Genomic DNA, 16,617 nt, shown 5'->3' on the forward strand with positions numbered 1-16,617 from the left:
ATAAGAAAAATGGGTAGTAGTTTCAGCTTTTTGAAGAACCACCTTATTGTTTTATATGTTTTATAAAAACATTTTATTTGATGATGCTTTTACACAACATATATTACAGGCACTCTTTCAAACACTAAGGCACATAAAGCTTTTTCCTGCAGTGTCATTCTACTCAGTGCTGGTTGCTACACGTTAAAAGTAGATAGTATTGTAGAAAGCATCTGTCAGCCATTACCTGATTTAGTTTAATGCAGATCTCACTGTTTGATACAACTCAGAGTATTAACACAGCAGTGCTTCTTGTTTAGAGGCTTCTCCTAGTCTGGCTGTTTTCCCTGGCTTCTTGGCTCGTAGTTTTTCCAGCATTTTCTGCAAGATTTACAATAGCAAGGCAAGAGCATAATTTTAATATCACCATTTCTTAAGATAAGTTGTACAAGTGAGGTAATGCTGCTATATAACAGAAGTATAAGCAGGTAGCAGAGACTTCCCTGGGAAGCACCAAGCCTGCCTCTGCTCAGAAGTGCTTGGATCATGCTCTCATTGATACTGTTTGACACTAGCAGCTGGATCCCCTCACACCTTTTACATGACCTCAGATCACCACAAAATTCAACCTCAGGCTGCTGCCCTTTAGAGAAAACTCAGCTCTAAGAGCTGCATTGTTTTAGCACAGTGCCTCAACTGGGGCTGTCTTAGACTAAGCCAATAGCAATGCTTATGAAAGCTCTAAAAGCCCACAGACTGAGTAAAGGTAGAGGCCATGCTGAAATATTCACCACAGAATGATGCCTCCCTCCAGTCTGATTAGAAGCTAAGGGACATGAATTGACAAGCTCAAAGATGCTCAGAGGGGGAATTACTTTACTTTACCTTCTGAAACTCCTTAGCCCTTTCTCTGTTTTTAGCATAAGTTTCCTGCCTTGTTTTTTCTTCTTTTCTGGTCTTTACTTCTGAAAGTTGATTATAAAGTCTGTCAAAACATTAGAAAAAAACATTGTCAGAAAGGAAAGTGGGAATGCAGAAGTACATTAACAGCCTTAAGGGTTTATACTATCAACTGCTAGAAATTAAGAAAAAGCAATTCTGAGTGAGCTATCTCCTGGTCTGGCATCATTTCAATGAACTGCCAGCTGACCTAACAGACACCCCACTCTACAGCTGTATTTATACATGTTCATCATTACTAAATGCTGAGTGCAACTGTCAACTGCAGCTGGGCAGGCAGCCAGTGCTTGCTGTGAGCAGGGTAAGGACATGTCTCAGTGTACACCTGTATAAACACAGTGTTGGGTTCACATCAACTTTCTGGTTTTTTAATCCAAGCTCCTCCCGCTGTTTGTACATTACCTTGAGGTGCGCTGATACATCTCGGCTTCTCCAGCCTTTCTGTCTTCTGGAGAAGACACCTTCACTTCTCCTACTTTCTTCAGCTGATTGACAACTGCGCCTTTTTTGCCTTCAAAAGACACAAACACAAAATGTATCTTAAATCTCCCATTCAGAAAATACATCCATTCTTAATGCAAACTACTGGACCCCAGGAAAGGTTTGCTCAGTTTATGGTACTGATAGTTAAAAAAAAATAAAATCCAACTGTCAGTGAGAGTTTTTCAGGATACAAGAACTCAATTAAGAGGTTTTAAAGATTAAGATGAAACTACAAAGAAAAGAAGCAGAATCGGTACAACGGAGGTGGCAGTTTGTGTTAAAAACCAACATGCCTCATCACGAGGATGCTGGCTGTTCTTGGAGCCAGCCATGCTTGTCACCAGGTGCCTTCCAAACCCCGCTACCAGGCATTAGAGATGCATTCACTTAGTGCAGTTCTTTGACAATCCGTTCATGATGCCAAATGCAGACTGCTTCCCACATGAGATGCAGCCAAATGGGGGAGAAGGAGCTTCCCACGGCCCTGAGAAATTCAAGAGTACCCGACTGCAAAAGCAAAGATGCAACACACTGGGAAGGTTTTCTTTGATATTAAATAACAAAAGCAGTCCCATGTCACATGCCCAAGTAAACGTACCAGTGACAAACAGACACTCCTTTGGTCTGCTTAACGTCTCACACTTTCTCCTTTGAACCCGGCTGCCTTCTGGCTTTTCATTTTTTCTCTCTCTTAGTTTCATTTCTTCAACTCTCCTCAGTGATTTCTGGATGAAATCCTTCTTCCTTTTTACAAAAGCTTCTTGCAAACTCCCTGGTGCAGAAGCAGATTCCAGCAGCATCTCTGAGAAAGAAAAGTCCAAATGTTCCTCACTTTCTGTGAAGAAACCACCTTGACTAATTCCTACATTTCAGTGCATTTCTCTAATTATAGCCATTACCAGCTCTTGCTTAAGATGGCCAGCTATAGGAAGAGACAGGTGAGTATTTCCTTGTCAGTAAAATACACACCAAACCTAGGCCAAGTGGATACAAAAAGCAACGTGCACTTGTCTAAGAGATGTTACATTTTCCAAAAATGTGATGTGTATCTTAACAGTGACTTTATAAGTTAAAACCTCAGTGTATTGAAGCTGTACGTAATTACCTGCAGTCTGATGTGATGGACACTGACCCTCTGTAGGACTGTGGGCTGTGGAAGAGCCGTCAGGCCTTACGAGCACTGAACAATCTGTGTCTGGAACCAGTGGTAAAAATTCTCTTTTCTGTTTGAAAAGGAATCATTAGTTGAAAATGCAAAAAATACACCACAAGCCTGAAGCAGTCATACAGTACCCTAACATGGATGAGATACAATGACGGTCACTTCCCTTTAGCAGATGCAAGAAAAACATCAGGAATGGATACTGACAGATCAGAATGCTTCTAAAAACATTCACAAACATTAAACCCATTGCGGTCCCTTTGCCCAACAGATGAACTAAGACTCACCTCGGTCACAACACTGATAGCAGACCTGTCTGTACACATTGGGTTATTTCTTTGATCCTCAGTACTTCTCTCTTGGTTCATATGTTCAGCGTCTGATTCTGCAATACTGATGTCATTTGAGCTCACAAGAGTGAGTTCAGGTTCTTCCATAATACCAAGTCCTGACTCGGTCTCCTAGTAAAGAGAAGACACAAAACCTCAGTGTAAAAGTATGTATCATAACCCAAAGCAATCAAACACTCACCTGCTAAAATCTAGTTTCAGGCATGGTTGGTTGGTTTGTTTTAAGGACGAAGAAGGAAATAGGTTTCACATAGTTTTCAATCACTTATGCTTTGGTTCTATTATTTACATCCCAGACTGGGTTAAGTTCAGTTAAGTAACTGCAGTTTCATGCCCATGCTGCACCAACTAATTGCTAATTGTTTCGGTGCTGTGATATAAAAGCAAGGAGAGCAAAAGTCCAGGAAACGTGCAAGTCTGAACTGAACTACAAAGAGAACGTCTGCCAAGTTTCCAGATGTTAAAGATCTACAAAAGCTTGGTAAAGGAACCAAAAAAAGAAACCATCAAAATAAAGGCAGTAAAGCACCAAAATACCTGCACAAAATACTAAGTTTGGGAAATCTGTCCTACTTACCCAGATTGGAATACGAGATGAGCTTCCAGCCACAGAGTTAGAATGTTTTTCACGTCTTCCCAGGCAGAAAGCATCGTGTTTTACTGCTGCCTGTAAATAAACGTCTGGGGCTTCCGTGCTGATGCCTTCAGTAATTCTTGAAGACTTTTGTTCTTGAGCAAAACCTTCATCTGGCTCCTCTGCATTTCTATTGCAATGAGAATCCACCTCCATGGCTTTATTTGCTTCATGTACGTCAAGTAATTTTTCAGGGAGCTTCACATACTTCCTATCGAGTACCTTGGCAGGTAATTTTTCAGAAGACAGAATCTCTTTTTTGAATGCTAGGCCCTCTTTCGGTGTGTGTTTAGGGAAAGGCTCATCCACTGTCACTGGTGTGGTACTGAGCTGATAAAATGAGTTTTGCTCATGCAGCGAATTCAGACTGTCGTGTCGCATATCCTCCACTGAATGCTGCAGACCAGTATGATCCAAACTCCTTGCCAGTTCTTCATATTGTCTGTCAGATGAAACATCATTCTCATTGCACCCAATTTCAATCCCTGGATTTAGTTCCAAGGACTCCTCTGACACAACATTAGTGCTTGCTGGCCGAGCAGCATTCTGACAGCGATTGCTCAGAGCAGGTTCTAATTGCAGCGAGTGAAAAGATTCTTCCAAACCTGTTCCAAAAGTTAGGGTCAAAATGTGAGCTTAACACAACCACATTTCAGCTTTAAAGAAATTCCTCCTTAACAGGGCTTTTGAGGAATGCATGGACATCTAAGCAAATAACAAGGTTAATTAACTACATCTGATCTCCCCCTCAGTCTTCCTTTCCCCAGGCTGAAAAGACCCAGGTCACTCAGCCTTTCCTCAAGCAGAAGATGCTCTAGGCCCTTTACCACCTTTGTGGTCCTCTGTTGGACTCCTTCTAGGAGATCCCTGTCCTTTTTGACCTGAGGAGCTCAGAACTGGTTACCGCAGTCTAAATGTGGCCTCACCAAGGCAGAACAGAGGGGTAGGATCACCTCAACCTGCTGGCCATGCTCTTTTTAGGGAAGTTCCATAAACTGAATAATTTCCCCGAACTAACAAAATGAGGGAATGAACAATTTTTTTGGTAAAACTTGTTAATTTCACTGGAATTAATGCACTACCATCAGAATTACTGCACACAGTAAGTACCATCTGTTACAGCACTTTCAATACAAAAAGCCAATCCCTGCATACAAGCAATAACTGCTAAGTAAAGACCTTAACATTTTTGTATTCTACGCATTGAAGGTGGTGGAGAAGATGGTATCTAAGAGAGCAGATGCAGTTAAAACATTTTAAAGCAGAGCTTATTTAGAAGTAAAGAGTTCCTTCCCAGTTTCTACAACAAAACAAGCTTAAAGGTTGGTATTTACATATTGGTTCTATGTTTAGAGCTTTGATCAGACTGCACTGTACGTACCCAGAGTAATGCTCTCTTTGAAACACTCTTCTGATGTAATGTTGTTTGGCTTGCTTGTTTGACTGCCCATCAGACTGCTTCTTTGTGTATCCAAATTGGAGTTTCTCACTTCTACAAACGTAGGCTGGTCTTGAATTTCAGTTGAAAATGCTGAAATCTAGTGGCAGAAAATATCCTGATTAGGCTTCACTGAGGAATAAGAAGGATGGAAAGTTCAGGGCAACATTTGCTTTTAGGAACATATTTCTCCTACAAACAGCAGAAATGCTTCCAGCTCCACTCATGTAAAAAATCACTATGGTATTTCATAAAAATAACTTTCAAGCCAAACAGAACTTTACTGTAGTACCTTCCTCAATTCTTTGTTGCCTTGTTGAATCTTGTAATGAGAAATGGGTGATGTAACACCGAAGGCAGGACTTGGTTCCAAAGGCTGAAAGAGCTTATGGCAGAAGTTAGGAGAAGGCCTCTCAGTTTCAGGGAAATCAAGCTCAGCCGAGAGAGCTGTAAGAAAAGTAAAAAGGTTACTTTTAAAACATAGAAACTGACATCTCCCACCTTGCTTCTAGATGGAATAAGGAGTGGGTATAGATTTCCACAGGTAAACAAATGCTAGCTTGCAAAAACACGTCTTTACAGCACTCAACTCCTTCATGATGACACAGCGCAAGTACAACTGCTGCAAGAAAGTGCTACCTGTTTTCATTACTTACTTTAAGTGAAAAGCTGAGGTCAAGAAGCTGCCTGTTAAGCACCTGAGAGACTGCATTAGAAGCACTGTCCTGTTTTGGGTTTCCCAGTACAAAACACACACACTGATACACGGGAGCAAGCCCAGTGAACAGCCATAAAAATGATAAAGGATGAAACACGCAGTGTTCAAAGAGAAGCTTAAAAACCGGGTTTGTTCAGTTTTGCACAAACAGTACTGAGAGCCTGAGGGAAGAGGCACAGAGATCAGTGCTGTCTGCAGTATCCCAGATGGAAGCACAGGGAAGATGCAGACAGACTCTTGCTGAACATACTCAGTGAAAGAAAAAAAGGCTCAAGACAACGGACAAAAGCAACACAGGAAATTCTGGTTACGTATAAAGAATAAAAACCTTAATTGAGATTTTTTAGGAAGATGCCTGACTGGTATGAAATTCTTCCACTGGAAGAACTTGGCTGGACAAGCCCGTAAGCAAGTAAATCACCTCTCAGTTGAGCAGGATTAAGAATTTCTGGTCTAGATTAATATAAAACTCCATGATTTTTCCAACACATTCCTGAAGGAAGCAGTTCAAATTAAAGTGCTACTTATCACCATGACAGATAGTAAGGGTGATTTTATTGTCATTAAACATTAAATGTGCACAGTTAAAGAGCACAGAGCTTCCACTACTTTGTTATCAGTGATTCTTCATCTATCAACTCCATTTGAGTAATACAGTATTACATAAATGTTGTTCTGAACTCCTTTGTAGAGTTGTACTTACGCAAACAACAGTATTAGCACAAACAACAAAGAACAGTCTTGCTATGGTAGAAGGAAGCTACTCAGAACTAGACTGTGACCCCATTATCTTTTTGTTGCACTACACAGTGCTACGTGTAGATATACATAAAGCCATGAAGGACTTGCTTCCATTAAAGCAGGAGTTCTGCTGAGCAGAGCATTTATTGAAAATAAAATGTAAGCTAAATATAAGCAATACCAAACTCATGAAATCCTGATTAAACTCCTCATTCTGTATGACAGCACAGACCACAAAAGCTTTAAAATAGAAAATACCTTTAAAACACATATTGGTCTCTGATGAAGAGTTCAACTCTCCACAGCATTTCTCCAAGACCTGCTGAATCTGACTCCCTTTATCAAGGCACGGTGCTCCTTCAGGCAGCTCAGTTTCAGGTACTTCAAACAGAGTCTCCTGCCAGTGCTGTGCTGTAAAAGGCAGTGAGGAGTCCCATGGGCTGCTTGTGATTCTTTTCAAAACTTGATCTTCCATGCTGTCAGAAGACAATCCTGAAATAAGAAGCCAGATGCTCACATAGTTTTATATATAAAGCATTTACATGAACTCACCTGAAAAGATGCTGCTTAATACCTTCAAATGCCCTTAACACCTTCTATTATTACTTTTTACATTTTTTTTTTTTTCATCCTATTGCATATAAAGGTGTCATGGCATTATTTGAGTTGAAAGGGATTCCCACACCAAGTCCAACTCAATTCAATGAACTGGGACACACACAGCCCCATCAGGTGCTCAGAGCCCTGTCCAGCCTGACCTTGTGTCTCCAAGGATGGGGCATCCACCACCTCTCTCTGGGCAACCTGTGCCAGTGCCTCACCAGCCCTAGTGTAAAATACTTCCCTCCTTATATCCAGCCTAAATCTCTTCACTAGTTTGAAACCACTTCCTCTTCTCCTGTCACAACAAACCCTACTTAAGAGCCTGTCCCCTTCTTTCTTACAGCCCCACTTTGGACAATGAAAGGTATCCACACAGCCTTCTCTTCTCCAGGCTGAACAGCCCCAACTCTCTCAGAATGTCCTCATAGTAGAGATGTTCCATCCCTTGGATCATTTTTGTGGCCATCCTCTGGACACACACCAACAGCTCCAAGTCTCTCCTGTACTGAGGACTCCACATGTGGCTGCAGTGCTCCAGGTGAGGCCTCACAGTGCAAAGCAGAGGGGCAGGATCACCTTCCTTGCCCTGCTGGCTATGCTGCTTTGGATGCAGCCCAGGATACAGTTGGTTCTCTGAACTGTGGGGGCACACTGCTGGCTCATGTTCAGCTTCCCATCCACCAGTGTGCCAAAGTCCTTTTCAGCATGGCTGTGCCCTATCCTTTTGTCTCCCAGCTTGCACTGATAGTAGGGGTTTGCCACAAGCCAGGTACAAGATCTTGCATCTGCATTTGCATAATGAGGTTCGCCTGGGCCCACTGCTCAAACGTCTTCTAGGTCTCTCTGACTGCCAATCTGTCCCTCAGGTGTGTCAATCACACCACACAACTTGATGTCAATCCTTTAATGTGACCTTGAGCATCTTTATGATACAGGGCAATAGTTTAAATCCTATTTAAATAGAAACATCCTAATATAAATGAAATAAAATAGAAGGAATTGTGGAAACGACAAGTGGGTTCCTTGCGAGCACACCATCATGCACACTGTCAATTCTTAAGGGAAGTTCCACATTGTATATTTCCAGAAGAATTTATGTCTTGTGAGTTAGATCCATTCTGCTATAAAATAAAGAAAACATCAGTTTTTCCATTTATGAAAACAATGAAACACTTACCAGTGTCAACAGGGCTGACATCCAGTGTTTCAGTAGTCAAAAAGCTTCCAGTGGAAATAGTTGAAGATAAATCACAGGGTATTGCTTGCATGGAATCCTCTGAACCTACATCCACGGACACTACCTTAGAAAGTACTTCCTAGGAGGAAGCAACATGTACATTACCACGTATTCAGACCCCCATAATCGAAACCACAATCACAGATTTTATTCTGAGCTCAGTTCAAGTGTAGAAGCCTTCATTTATTGCAGTCAGGCAAATTAAACTCATCATTGCTCAGTACACAACATTCACATCCAGTCTCACAGACACAATTCCCTCCAGCAGCCCCCTCCCCCCAACACACACACACCACACACACACACAGACACACAAAGAAGCCTCTCAGAATTCCATACAAATCATGACACCTGGGAGCTTATTTATCTCCTGGTGCTCAGATTTGGCTATTTCTCATCACAGACCCACATCAATAGAACTGTAGATCTCAGAGGAATATAGATGTAGAACTCAGGAACGTTACAAGTACTTCTAACACTGAGACTTCTGAATACAGGACAACGACTGGAGAGTTTAATTCTACTTTAGTGGTGAAATATGTATCAGATTTTCTAGAAAACTGTATTCGTTAATTTTGAAGCTCTGCAGTCACAGAACAGAGACCAAGGTTCCAGACTTAAGCCTCCAGTATAACACACAGATTTCCACTAAGGGCCACCAATATGGTCAAGAGGCCTGGGGAATTTCTCCTGGTGAACACCAAATAATTGAACGTGAGTAGCAAAATGCCCTTATTACTGCAAAGAAGGTTCATGGGCTGCATCAGGCAAAGTATCATTAGCAAGCTGAGGGAAGTGATCCTTCCACTTTACTCAACACGAGTGAGGCCACACCTTCAGTGTTGGGTCCAGTTCTGGACTCCTCAGTAGAGGAGAGACAAATACAATGGGCATGAATTGAAGAAGCAGAGGCTCATACCAGTTATAAGGAAGAAATTTCCCAACAGGGCAGTCAAGCACCAGAACAGCTCACACCATGTCTGCACGTTTGGAATTGTTCAAGAACCTACATAATAAAACTCTGAGCAACCTCGTCTGATTCCACAGACGTCCCTGTTTCAATCAGGAGGTTGAGACAGGGATCTCCCTAGGTCCCTTATAACCTGAATTACCAGATGACTGTACTAGATTCCTACCAACTCACAAACATGTTGAGAATACAAGTTAAAATTATCAAATGCCCAATTCAAGGCTACAAAAATAACATGCTTTTCCCTTTTGCACAGCATCTTTAAAACACATCTCAAAGAGTAAATTACATTATGTGTTTACTCTGATTGACTAACCGCATGAATGCCTCTGAATGATGATCCAGAATGCAGTGTGTCCCCTCCAGCTGCAGCAGCAAGAACTGGCACATCTTGAGCCACAAGAGAATCTTGGGACTGAGCTAAAAACAAATTTAATAGAAAGCAGTTCATTGTTAGTGCTCATTTTTTCTTTAATTGCTATTATTTTTGTGGAACGCCAGATGGCAGTAATACCCTACTGCTGCTATCCTCACTGCTAGGGCACTGATTTTGCCCTTTTCTTACCTTTTTCTTCTCACTTTCTGCTCCATTGCACCACAATTACTGATTAGCAAGACTGCTCCTTGTAGGGCAAGCATGAAGAGCTATAAACACATGTTTTGGCCTTGAAGAATAAAATACAGCTCTGGTAGTGTTACTACAATCATTTATTGGAGTGGAGAAATCTTTTTGTCCTCTACCATTATAACAATAACAAAGAAAACCAAACTTTAAATAAGAGAAACCAGAAACAGTGAATTATCTGACTAATGCATGATTGCTGCCATGGAACTGAATCACCTCTTAGACACACAAGTAAGATCAAGACCTCTGGAAAAAGTACCACAGCAGCACCAGAAGAACAGAAGCAGATACGTTTCCTCCCAGTTCTACAAGAGTCAACGACAACAGAGACACTTCAAATTCCCAGTTCTCCTGAAATTCTTAACAGGAAGCAGCAGCAAGAGGCAGCTGTAAGACATACAGGAACTGGAAACAGACCACTTACTTTAAAATGGAATAAAAACTAAAATGCTGAAACAAGCTACTATGGAAAGCCTGGAATTCCTATTTTCCTGTTCACTTTACATCAATATTAGATATTCCTATGAAATAAATGCTTTATCTTATGAAGGACATCAGAGTGACATGAGATGATACTCAAGTATCCAGTACAGTTTTGTATATATATTCTATGAAGATCTACTCTACAAACATTTTATTCCTGCGCTGTAAGGAATGTGTTGTTCCATGACATAAACACAAGGGACAAACAGCAGCAGCTTCAAGCAATAAACCCAAATTAATTACTCATTTCAGAATGAAGAATATAACACACCCATATCTCCTGCCTTTATTACAGTAATATCCTTTAAAAGCTGCACTTGGTGACTCATAAAAGGTGGGTTTTTTACATTGATTTTTTACCTCTCCCTCCAAAATAATAGTGCAGAGTTTGTGTTCCTCACAGCTTCCTGACATCTGCATGGCCCCTTCATTTTAACCTCCTGGGCACCACACAGTGACAGAAAGAAGTGTTAACTGAAACTCAAGTAAGAAACAGCAGTAGTAATTTTAGGATGCAACTGAGAGACCTGAATGACAAGTCACTCAAAGACAATGAAAAACAGGCCCATACCCTCTATTATAGAGACAAAAAGAGGAAAAAGAAGTCAGTAGTTATAATTGCCTGCTAAATCGGTGAAGGGTGAGGCTGTCTGTTATAATAATGAATTATGGACAAATATCTGAGATTATTAAAAATAAATTGAAGTCTTAATCTCGGATAACACGGAAAATAATCATGCTTGGAATAACACCTGCTTAGGGCAGCAGTACATGAAAATGATTGTGACTGGAACAGTGCCCACGGGGACTCTTTAAAGGCAGAGATGAATACAGAGAAAGGCTTGTTGATATGCAGGGAAGGAGAGCTTTGAAAAAGATGCATGCATCAGGTCTAGTCACTGTCTCCAAGACAATTTCCCTTAGGAACTGAGGTTTATGTGATCAAACTGCCTGTCTCATCTGTGGGATTACTCTGCAGTTCCCTATTAACAATTTACATTCCATTAGCCCTTTTTAATTCCTCTTTAAATTTAATTTAGAAGAAGAAAACTCAAATATGCTAAGTTTCTCACTCACCTTGAGAAATAACAGTGCCATAGCAAGAGAAAGCAATCTGAATCAGTGCCATCACTAACATCACTAACAGCTACCCATCCTCCCTGCCTGCCCAATCTGTGCAGCACCTGTAACCATTCAATGCAAAGGTCGGGGATTCATGCTCCCCTAACCAGATGGGGTGCTTAAGAACCGCCCCCCACCCTTTGCACCCAGATGACACCCCCGATACCAAGTTGGGAGGTGATGTTAATCTGACTGAGGGAGGGAGGCCCTTCAGAGGGATTTGAATAGGCTGGATCACTGGGCTGAGGTGAATGGGATGAGGTTCAACAAGGCCAAGTGCCGGGTCCTGCACTTCAGCCACAATAACCCCATGCAGCTCTACAGGCCTGGGGCTGAGAGGCTGGATGACTGTGAAAGGGACTTGGGGGTGTCAGTCAATGCTCGGCTGAACATGAGCCAGCAGTGTGCCCAGGTGGCCAAGAAGGCCAACAGCATCCTCGCCTGGATAAGAAATAGTGAGGCCTGCAGGAGCAGAGAGGTGATCATCCCCCTGTACTCAGCTCTAGTGAGGCCGCACCTTGAGTACTGTATTCAGTTTTGGGCTCCTCACTACAAGAAAGACATTGATGCCCTGGAATGTGTCCAGAGAAGGGCAACAAAACTAGTGAGGGGTCTGGAGCACAAGTCTTATGAGGAGCAGCTCAGGGAGCTGGGATTGTTTAGCCTGGAGGAGAGGAGGCTCAGGGGAGAGGGGAGAGGTTTTGGGCCCCTCACTATAAGAAAGACACTGAAAACCTGGAATGTGTCCACAGAAGGGCAATGAAGCTGTGAGGGCTCTGGAGCACAAGTGTTATGGGGAGCAGCTGAGGGTACAGGGATTGTTCAGTGTGGAGGAGGCTCAGGGGAAACATTATCACTCTCTACAACTGCCTGACAGGAGGCTGTGGTGAGGTGGGGGTCAGTCTCTTCTCCCCTGTAAGTAGCAACAGAAGTAGAGGGGAATCCCCTCTGCACCAGGGGAAGGTTATGCTGCATATTACAAAACATCTTTTTCCAAAAAGTGGTCAGGTGCTGCTCAGGGAGGTGTGGAGTCGCCGTCCATAGAGGTGTTCATGAAACGCTTGTGTAGTACTGGGGACATGGTTTAGTGGAGGAATATTAGTAATAGTGAATAGTGGATGGTTGGACTGGATGATCTTGGAGGTCTTTTCCAACCTTGGTGATTCTACGACCATACAACCTATTCTATAAACACAAGTCTTGTCTCCAAACACTGTTAAGAAACAAAATTCTTTAATTATCACTAAATAAATGAAATATGCAGATTTCAAACAGACTATTTGGAGAACTAAAGGAAGAAACTGAGAGAAAAACAGCTTATATCTGCTGATTTAAAGCAACTTTGATCCCTAATAAATCTTCATTGAATTCAAAAGGATGTCTCAGCACAAACTAAATCAAAATTTACCTCGTATTTGGGACAGCATCAAAAATTCTAGTAAACCCAGAAGGTGCATATGACACAGCTGTATTGCTTATAAAGATGTACATATAAGGGCAAGGTGCTGAAAACAATTGCTCCACAGCCCCTATTATATATTTATTTTGGATAGATACTGAAAACTGCACCGGATGTCCAGGTGCTGTCAACACTCATTCAAATTCACATTGCTCAGGTCAGCACTTCACAGAACACAGAACAGTTCACAGCAAGTCAGACACACCATTTACCAGCTGCAACTCCAACAAACTGCATTTCAATCTGCAAGAAATTTCAGGAGCTGTAAATGCACTGCAACTGAAAGCACTGCAACCCCCAGGTTCGCTTTGTCCCAAGACCAAAGAGACAAGTTGAGTTACTACAGGCAGGAAAAAACAGCAGGATTTAAAAACCCTGACTCCACCTGTTAGGCCAAGCACTCAAAAAGAACTCTTCTAATGGTCTTTCTTTGATCACCTTTGTCCTTTCATAAGCCAGTTAAGCTGCCCATAACATGCTTGAACACATCCACAAATTGCTTTATTTGGGATAACCAAAACAAATGCTTTCAATTTATGGTATCTGATTAACATTGTTGCACATGGACACAGTCTAGTCTCCAAAGCATAATCTCTAATTAAAGCTTTTCACAGATGAACACATACCAGAATTAAGGTAATCCTTACATTATTGCACTAGTTTTCTATCTACCAGCTGATTCTTTCTAAGTTTCTTTACACGAAGGGTAACAATCAGCCTTTTATATTCTGTCTCAGTTGTGCTTATGTGCAGTTTCTTACAAACAGATCTTTCTCTGGCTGTCTATCAGTACAGTAACACCCTACATTCCTTCCTAAGCATAAATCTCTTGTGCCTTCATAAGGAATCAGTACCAACACAGGCACAGCACTGGTCAGCTCCAGGTTCTCACTTGGAAAAGGTTACTGGGCACCCCACACATACACTGGGCAGAAGGTCTCACTCTTGGAGGGAGAACACAACTTCTAATCTAGCATTTCACTCGGTAAATGCATGAGAGACTGCTGCTATGGCAGGGCAATCAGGTGATGTAATGAGGTCCCTTCACAGACAGCTCCAGGAGTTACAGATACACAGTGCACGCTTTGGATGAACAACTGCTGACTGGTAAAGATCCGCAGTGTGACCATGGAGTACCGCAATGGCAGTGGGTCACAGACAAGCAAAGCAAAATCAAAACTCAGTCCTAAGATGCACTTACCAAAAGACCATTTTTTACAACTGAAATTAAATGGTATTTAAGTAGCACTGTATGTTCTTTAACAACTCAGGTCACATCTTACAGATAAACATTGGTTAAATTAGTAGTGCAGAATGGTACCCACATAGTTCCCTGAAGAAAGAGGATATCCTCACCTGAATCATATGAATTTTCAGTAGACATCAGCAGCAACTCTTGTAATAATCCAGGTTGTTTGCTTTGCTTCAGGCTTTCAACAGAGATTTGCTGCCCATAGCTTGTTATGCTCCCAGGTGACATGCCTTCTTCATGAAGAGCATCACCACAACATTTCCTATACGCAGACTCCCCAGCAGTTGAAATGGGAGAAGGTTCTCCACCAACAGAATCTGTTTTACCTGAATTTAAAACATCTCATCAGTTCAGGTATAGATATGCAACGTTCTGCACTTTATAAAACAACACCTTAAGGCAGGTACAATGTTCTACAGAAATAATCTGCTGATTTTGCTCAGTGCTCCATGCAAGTTAACCACACCAGCTTAGTCAGTCCAGACACAGAGTATCTTCTCTGCTCTGGGTTAGGAATTATAGAATCACTCAGGTTGGAAAAGACCTTAAAGATCATTGAGTCCAACCACAACCTGACCATATGCCCTAACTAACAACTCTCCACTGAATCATGTACCTGAGCACCACATCCAAACAGCTCTTAAACACATCCAGGGATGGTGACTCAACCACCTCCCTGGGGAGCCTATCCCAGTGCTTAACTACCCTTTCTGGAAAGAAGTTTTTCCTGATATCCAACCGAAACTTACCACGCAATACTTCAGAAGTATTTTTTGGTAGTAATTCCATATTTAATCTTTGCTGCTGGTTTGTTTAAAGAAAGTGTGTATTACTAAGTCAGTTGCTTTGAAGAATATATTCTTAAAACACCTCAGAAACAGGAATGTTGTTGTTGTCCTGCTCTTGGCTGGGATAGAGTCAGTTTTCTTCCTAGTAGCCGGTATGCTGCTGTTTTGGGGCTGAGAATAAGCTGTGTTCAAAAAAGGTTAAGATGCTGCACTAAGGAGCGTGGTCAAGCAGGGAGATATGGGTGGTAGGTGGGCAGTTGGACTGGAAGATCCTGGAGGTCTTTTCCAACCCTGGTGATCCTGTGATTCTAAGTTTTGCATTGTTCTGCTTAATTCTTTTATGAACACTAGCACAGCATTAAAACTGTGTGAAATACATATTAAACTTTAGCTGTAAAAGGACTTGAGGGGGAGGCCAAGGGGAACAATTTAAAGTTCACATTCAGAAAACCTTAGTTTGTTGCACCTGTTATTTAATGTTGCTTAGAGAACATTACAAAGTGCTGCATACAAATGGTAACCAGCATTCCTAGAAACTGATGATTGCTTTGCATGGCTTTTGTCTGGAATTGCTACAGAATGGTTTGTAACCGAAAAAAACTTGTGTAGATATTTGGTGCTGGCTCCTTATTTAAAAGATTTTAAAGAAAAAGAACTTCCATCACCTGCTCCTGTCTATTCTTTTTGCAATTAACTGATACATTCACATCTGATTCAATCCTCGGAGTAAACAAGGTATGAATAGCTACATAAAAATGCAGACCCTCTCCAGGGTATGAGCTTTACTCTCACACACAGCTTTATTCTGTGCTCAGTCTTCTACTTTTGCTATTAAAGACATTTTCAGTATAGAACCTGTAAATCTTCAATGCTCTAAAGAAAAAGCAATCAGTCCCCAAATTAGTGGTTTTTTCTTTCTTTTTTTTTTTTTTTTTCCTGTATTTCTTCTAGGCTGACACTGATAAGGAAAGCTTTTCTCAACTATAATTCCCTTGTATTAACATTTTAATTATATCTTATGGTACAAGTACCAGCTATTACTTCATTATCAATGACCTCAAAAGCTTCAGAAAGTAATTGCTTCCTCTGACCTATACTCCTTAGAACAGAAGTATTCATATATTCTGTACACATATAGGTTGGATATCAGGGGGAAGTTCTTTACTAGGAGAGTGGTTAGGTCCTGGAACAGGCTGCCCAGGGAGGTTGTGGATGCCCCGTCCTTGGAGGTGTTCAAGACCAGGTTGGACGGGGCCCTGGGCAACCTGATCTAGTAAAGGTGTATGTTTGGTGACCCTGCTAGGCAGGGGGGTTGGAACTTCATGATCCTTGAGGTCCCTTCCAACCCAGGTCATTCTGTGACTCTGTGATATACATTTTACACTCATACTTTACCTGCAAAAGAAATGTTGCAACTCCTTGGTGTGTCTACTTCTGGAATAACACTAAGCTCATGTTGTTCCAAACCAAGCCCCAACTTCACTTTCGTTACAGGAGGTCTGGAAATCTTCAATTTCTGTTCTCTATGCAGAGCTTTCTCAAGCTGCCCTGTAAAACAAGGATTTATGGTTTAGGTTCCCTTAGCATGTTACAGTATACCTATCAAATCAGCT

General features: G+C 41.6%; 1 protein-coding gene and 1 non-coding gene across 3 annotated transcripts in view; both read right to left on the minus strand.

Moving 5' to 3' along the window:
* Window positions 1-49: 49 nt before the first annotated feature.
* Window positions 50-16,617, minus strand: part of CEP295 (centrosomal protein 295) — a 33,599-nt gene continuing 17,031 nt past the window's right edge. For both annotated transcript variants that reach the window (XM_032442200.2, XM_015852282.3), the window contains exons 16-29: window positions 16,400-16,552; window positions 14,321-14,542; window positions 9,592-9,695; window positions 8,246-8,384; window positions 6,724-6,957; window positions 5,299-5,453; window positions 4,950-5,106; window positions 3,512-4,173; window positions 2,872-3,045; window positions 2,528-2,645; window positions 2,021-2,224; window positions 1,342-1,450; window positions 865-964; window positions 50-360 (exon numbers count right to left, since the gene is read on the minus strand). In XM_032442200.2, coding sequence (XP_032298091.2) covers window positions 274-360; window positions 865-964; window positions 1,342-1,450; window positions 2,021-2,224; window positions 2,528-2,645; window positions 2,872-3,045; window positions 3,512-4,173; window positions 4,950-5,106; window positions 5,299-5,453; window positions 6,724-6,957; window positions 8,246-8,384; window positions 9,592-9,695; window positions 14,321-14,542; window positions 16,400-16,552 — 2,618 coding nt within the window. In that variant the 3' untranslated portion in view covers window positions 50-273. The remainder of the gene's footprint in view (window positions 361-864; window positions 965-1,341; window positions 1,451-2,020; window positions 2,225-2,527; window positions 2,646-2,871; window positions 3,046-3,511; window positions 4,174-4,949; window positions 5,107-5,298; window positions 5,454-6,723; window positions 6,958-8,245; window positions 8,385-9,591; window positions 9,696-14,320; window positions 14,543-16,399; window positions 16,553-16,617) is intronic.
* Window positions 8,629-8,711, minus strand: LOC116652822 (small nucleolar RNA U2-19). Its single transcript, XR_004306041.2, has one exon. It is a non-coding gene; the product is annotated as a small nucleolar RNA U2-19 (small nucleolar RNA).

This window comes from Coturnix japonica, chromosome 1, assembly GCF_054131305.1.
Source record: "Coturnix japonica strain WE chromosome 1, WE-NBRP24, whole genome shotgun sequence".
NCBI classification, from domain to species: Eukaryota; Metazoa; Chordata; class Aves; order Galliformes; family Phasianidae; genus Coturnix; species Coturnix japonica.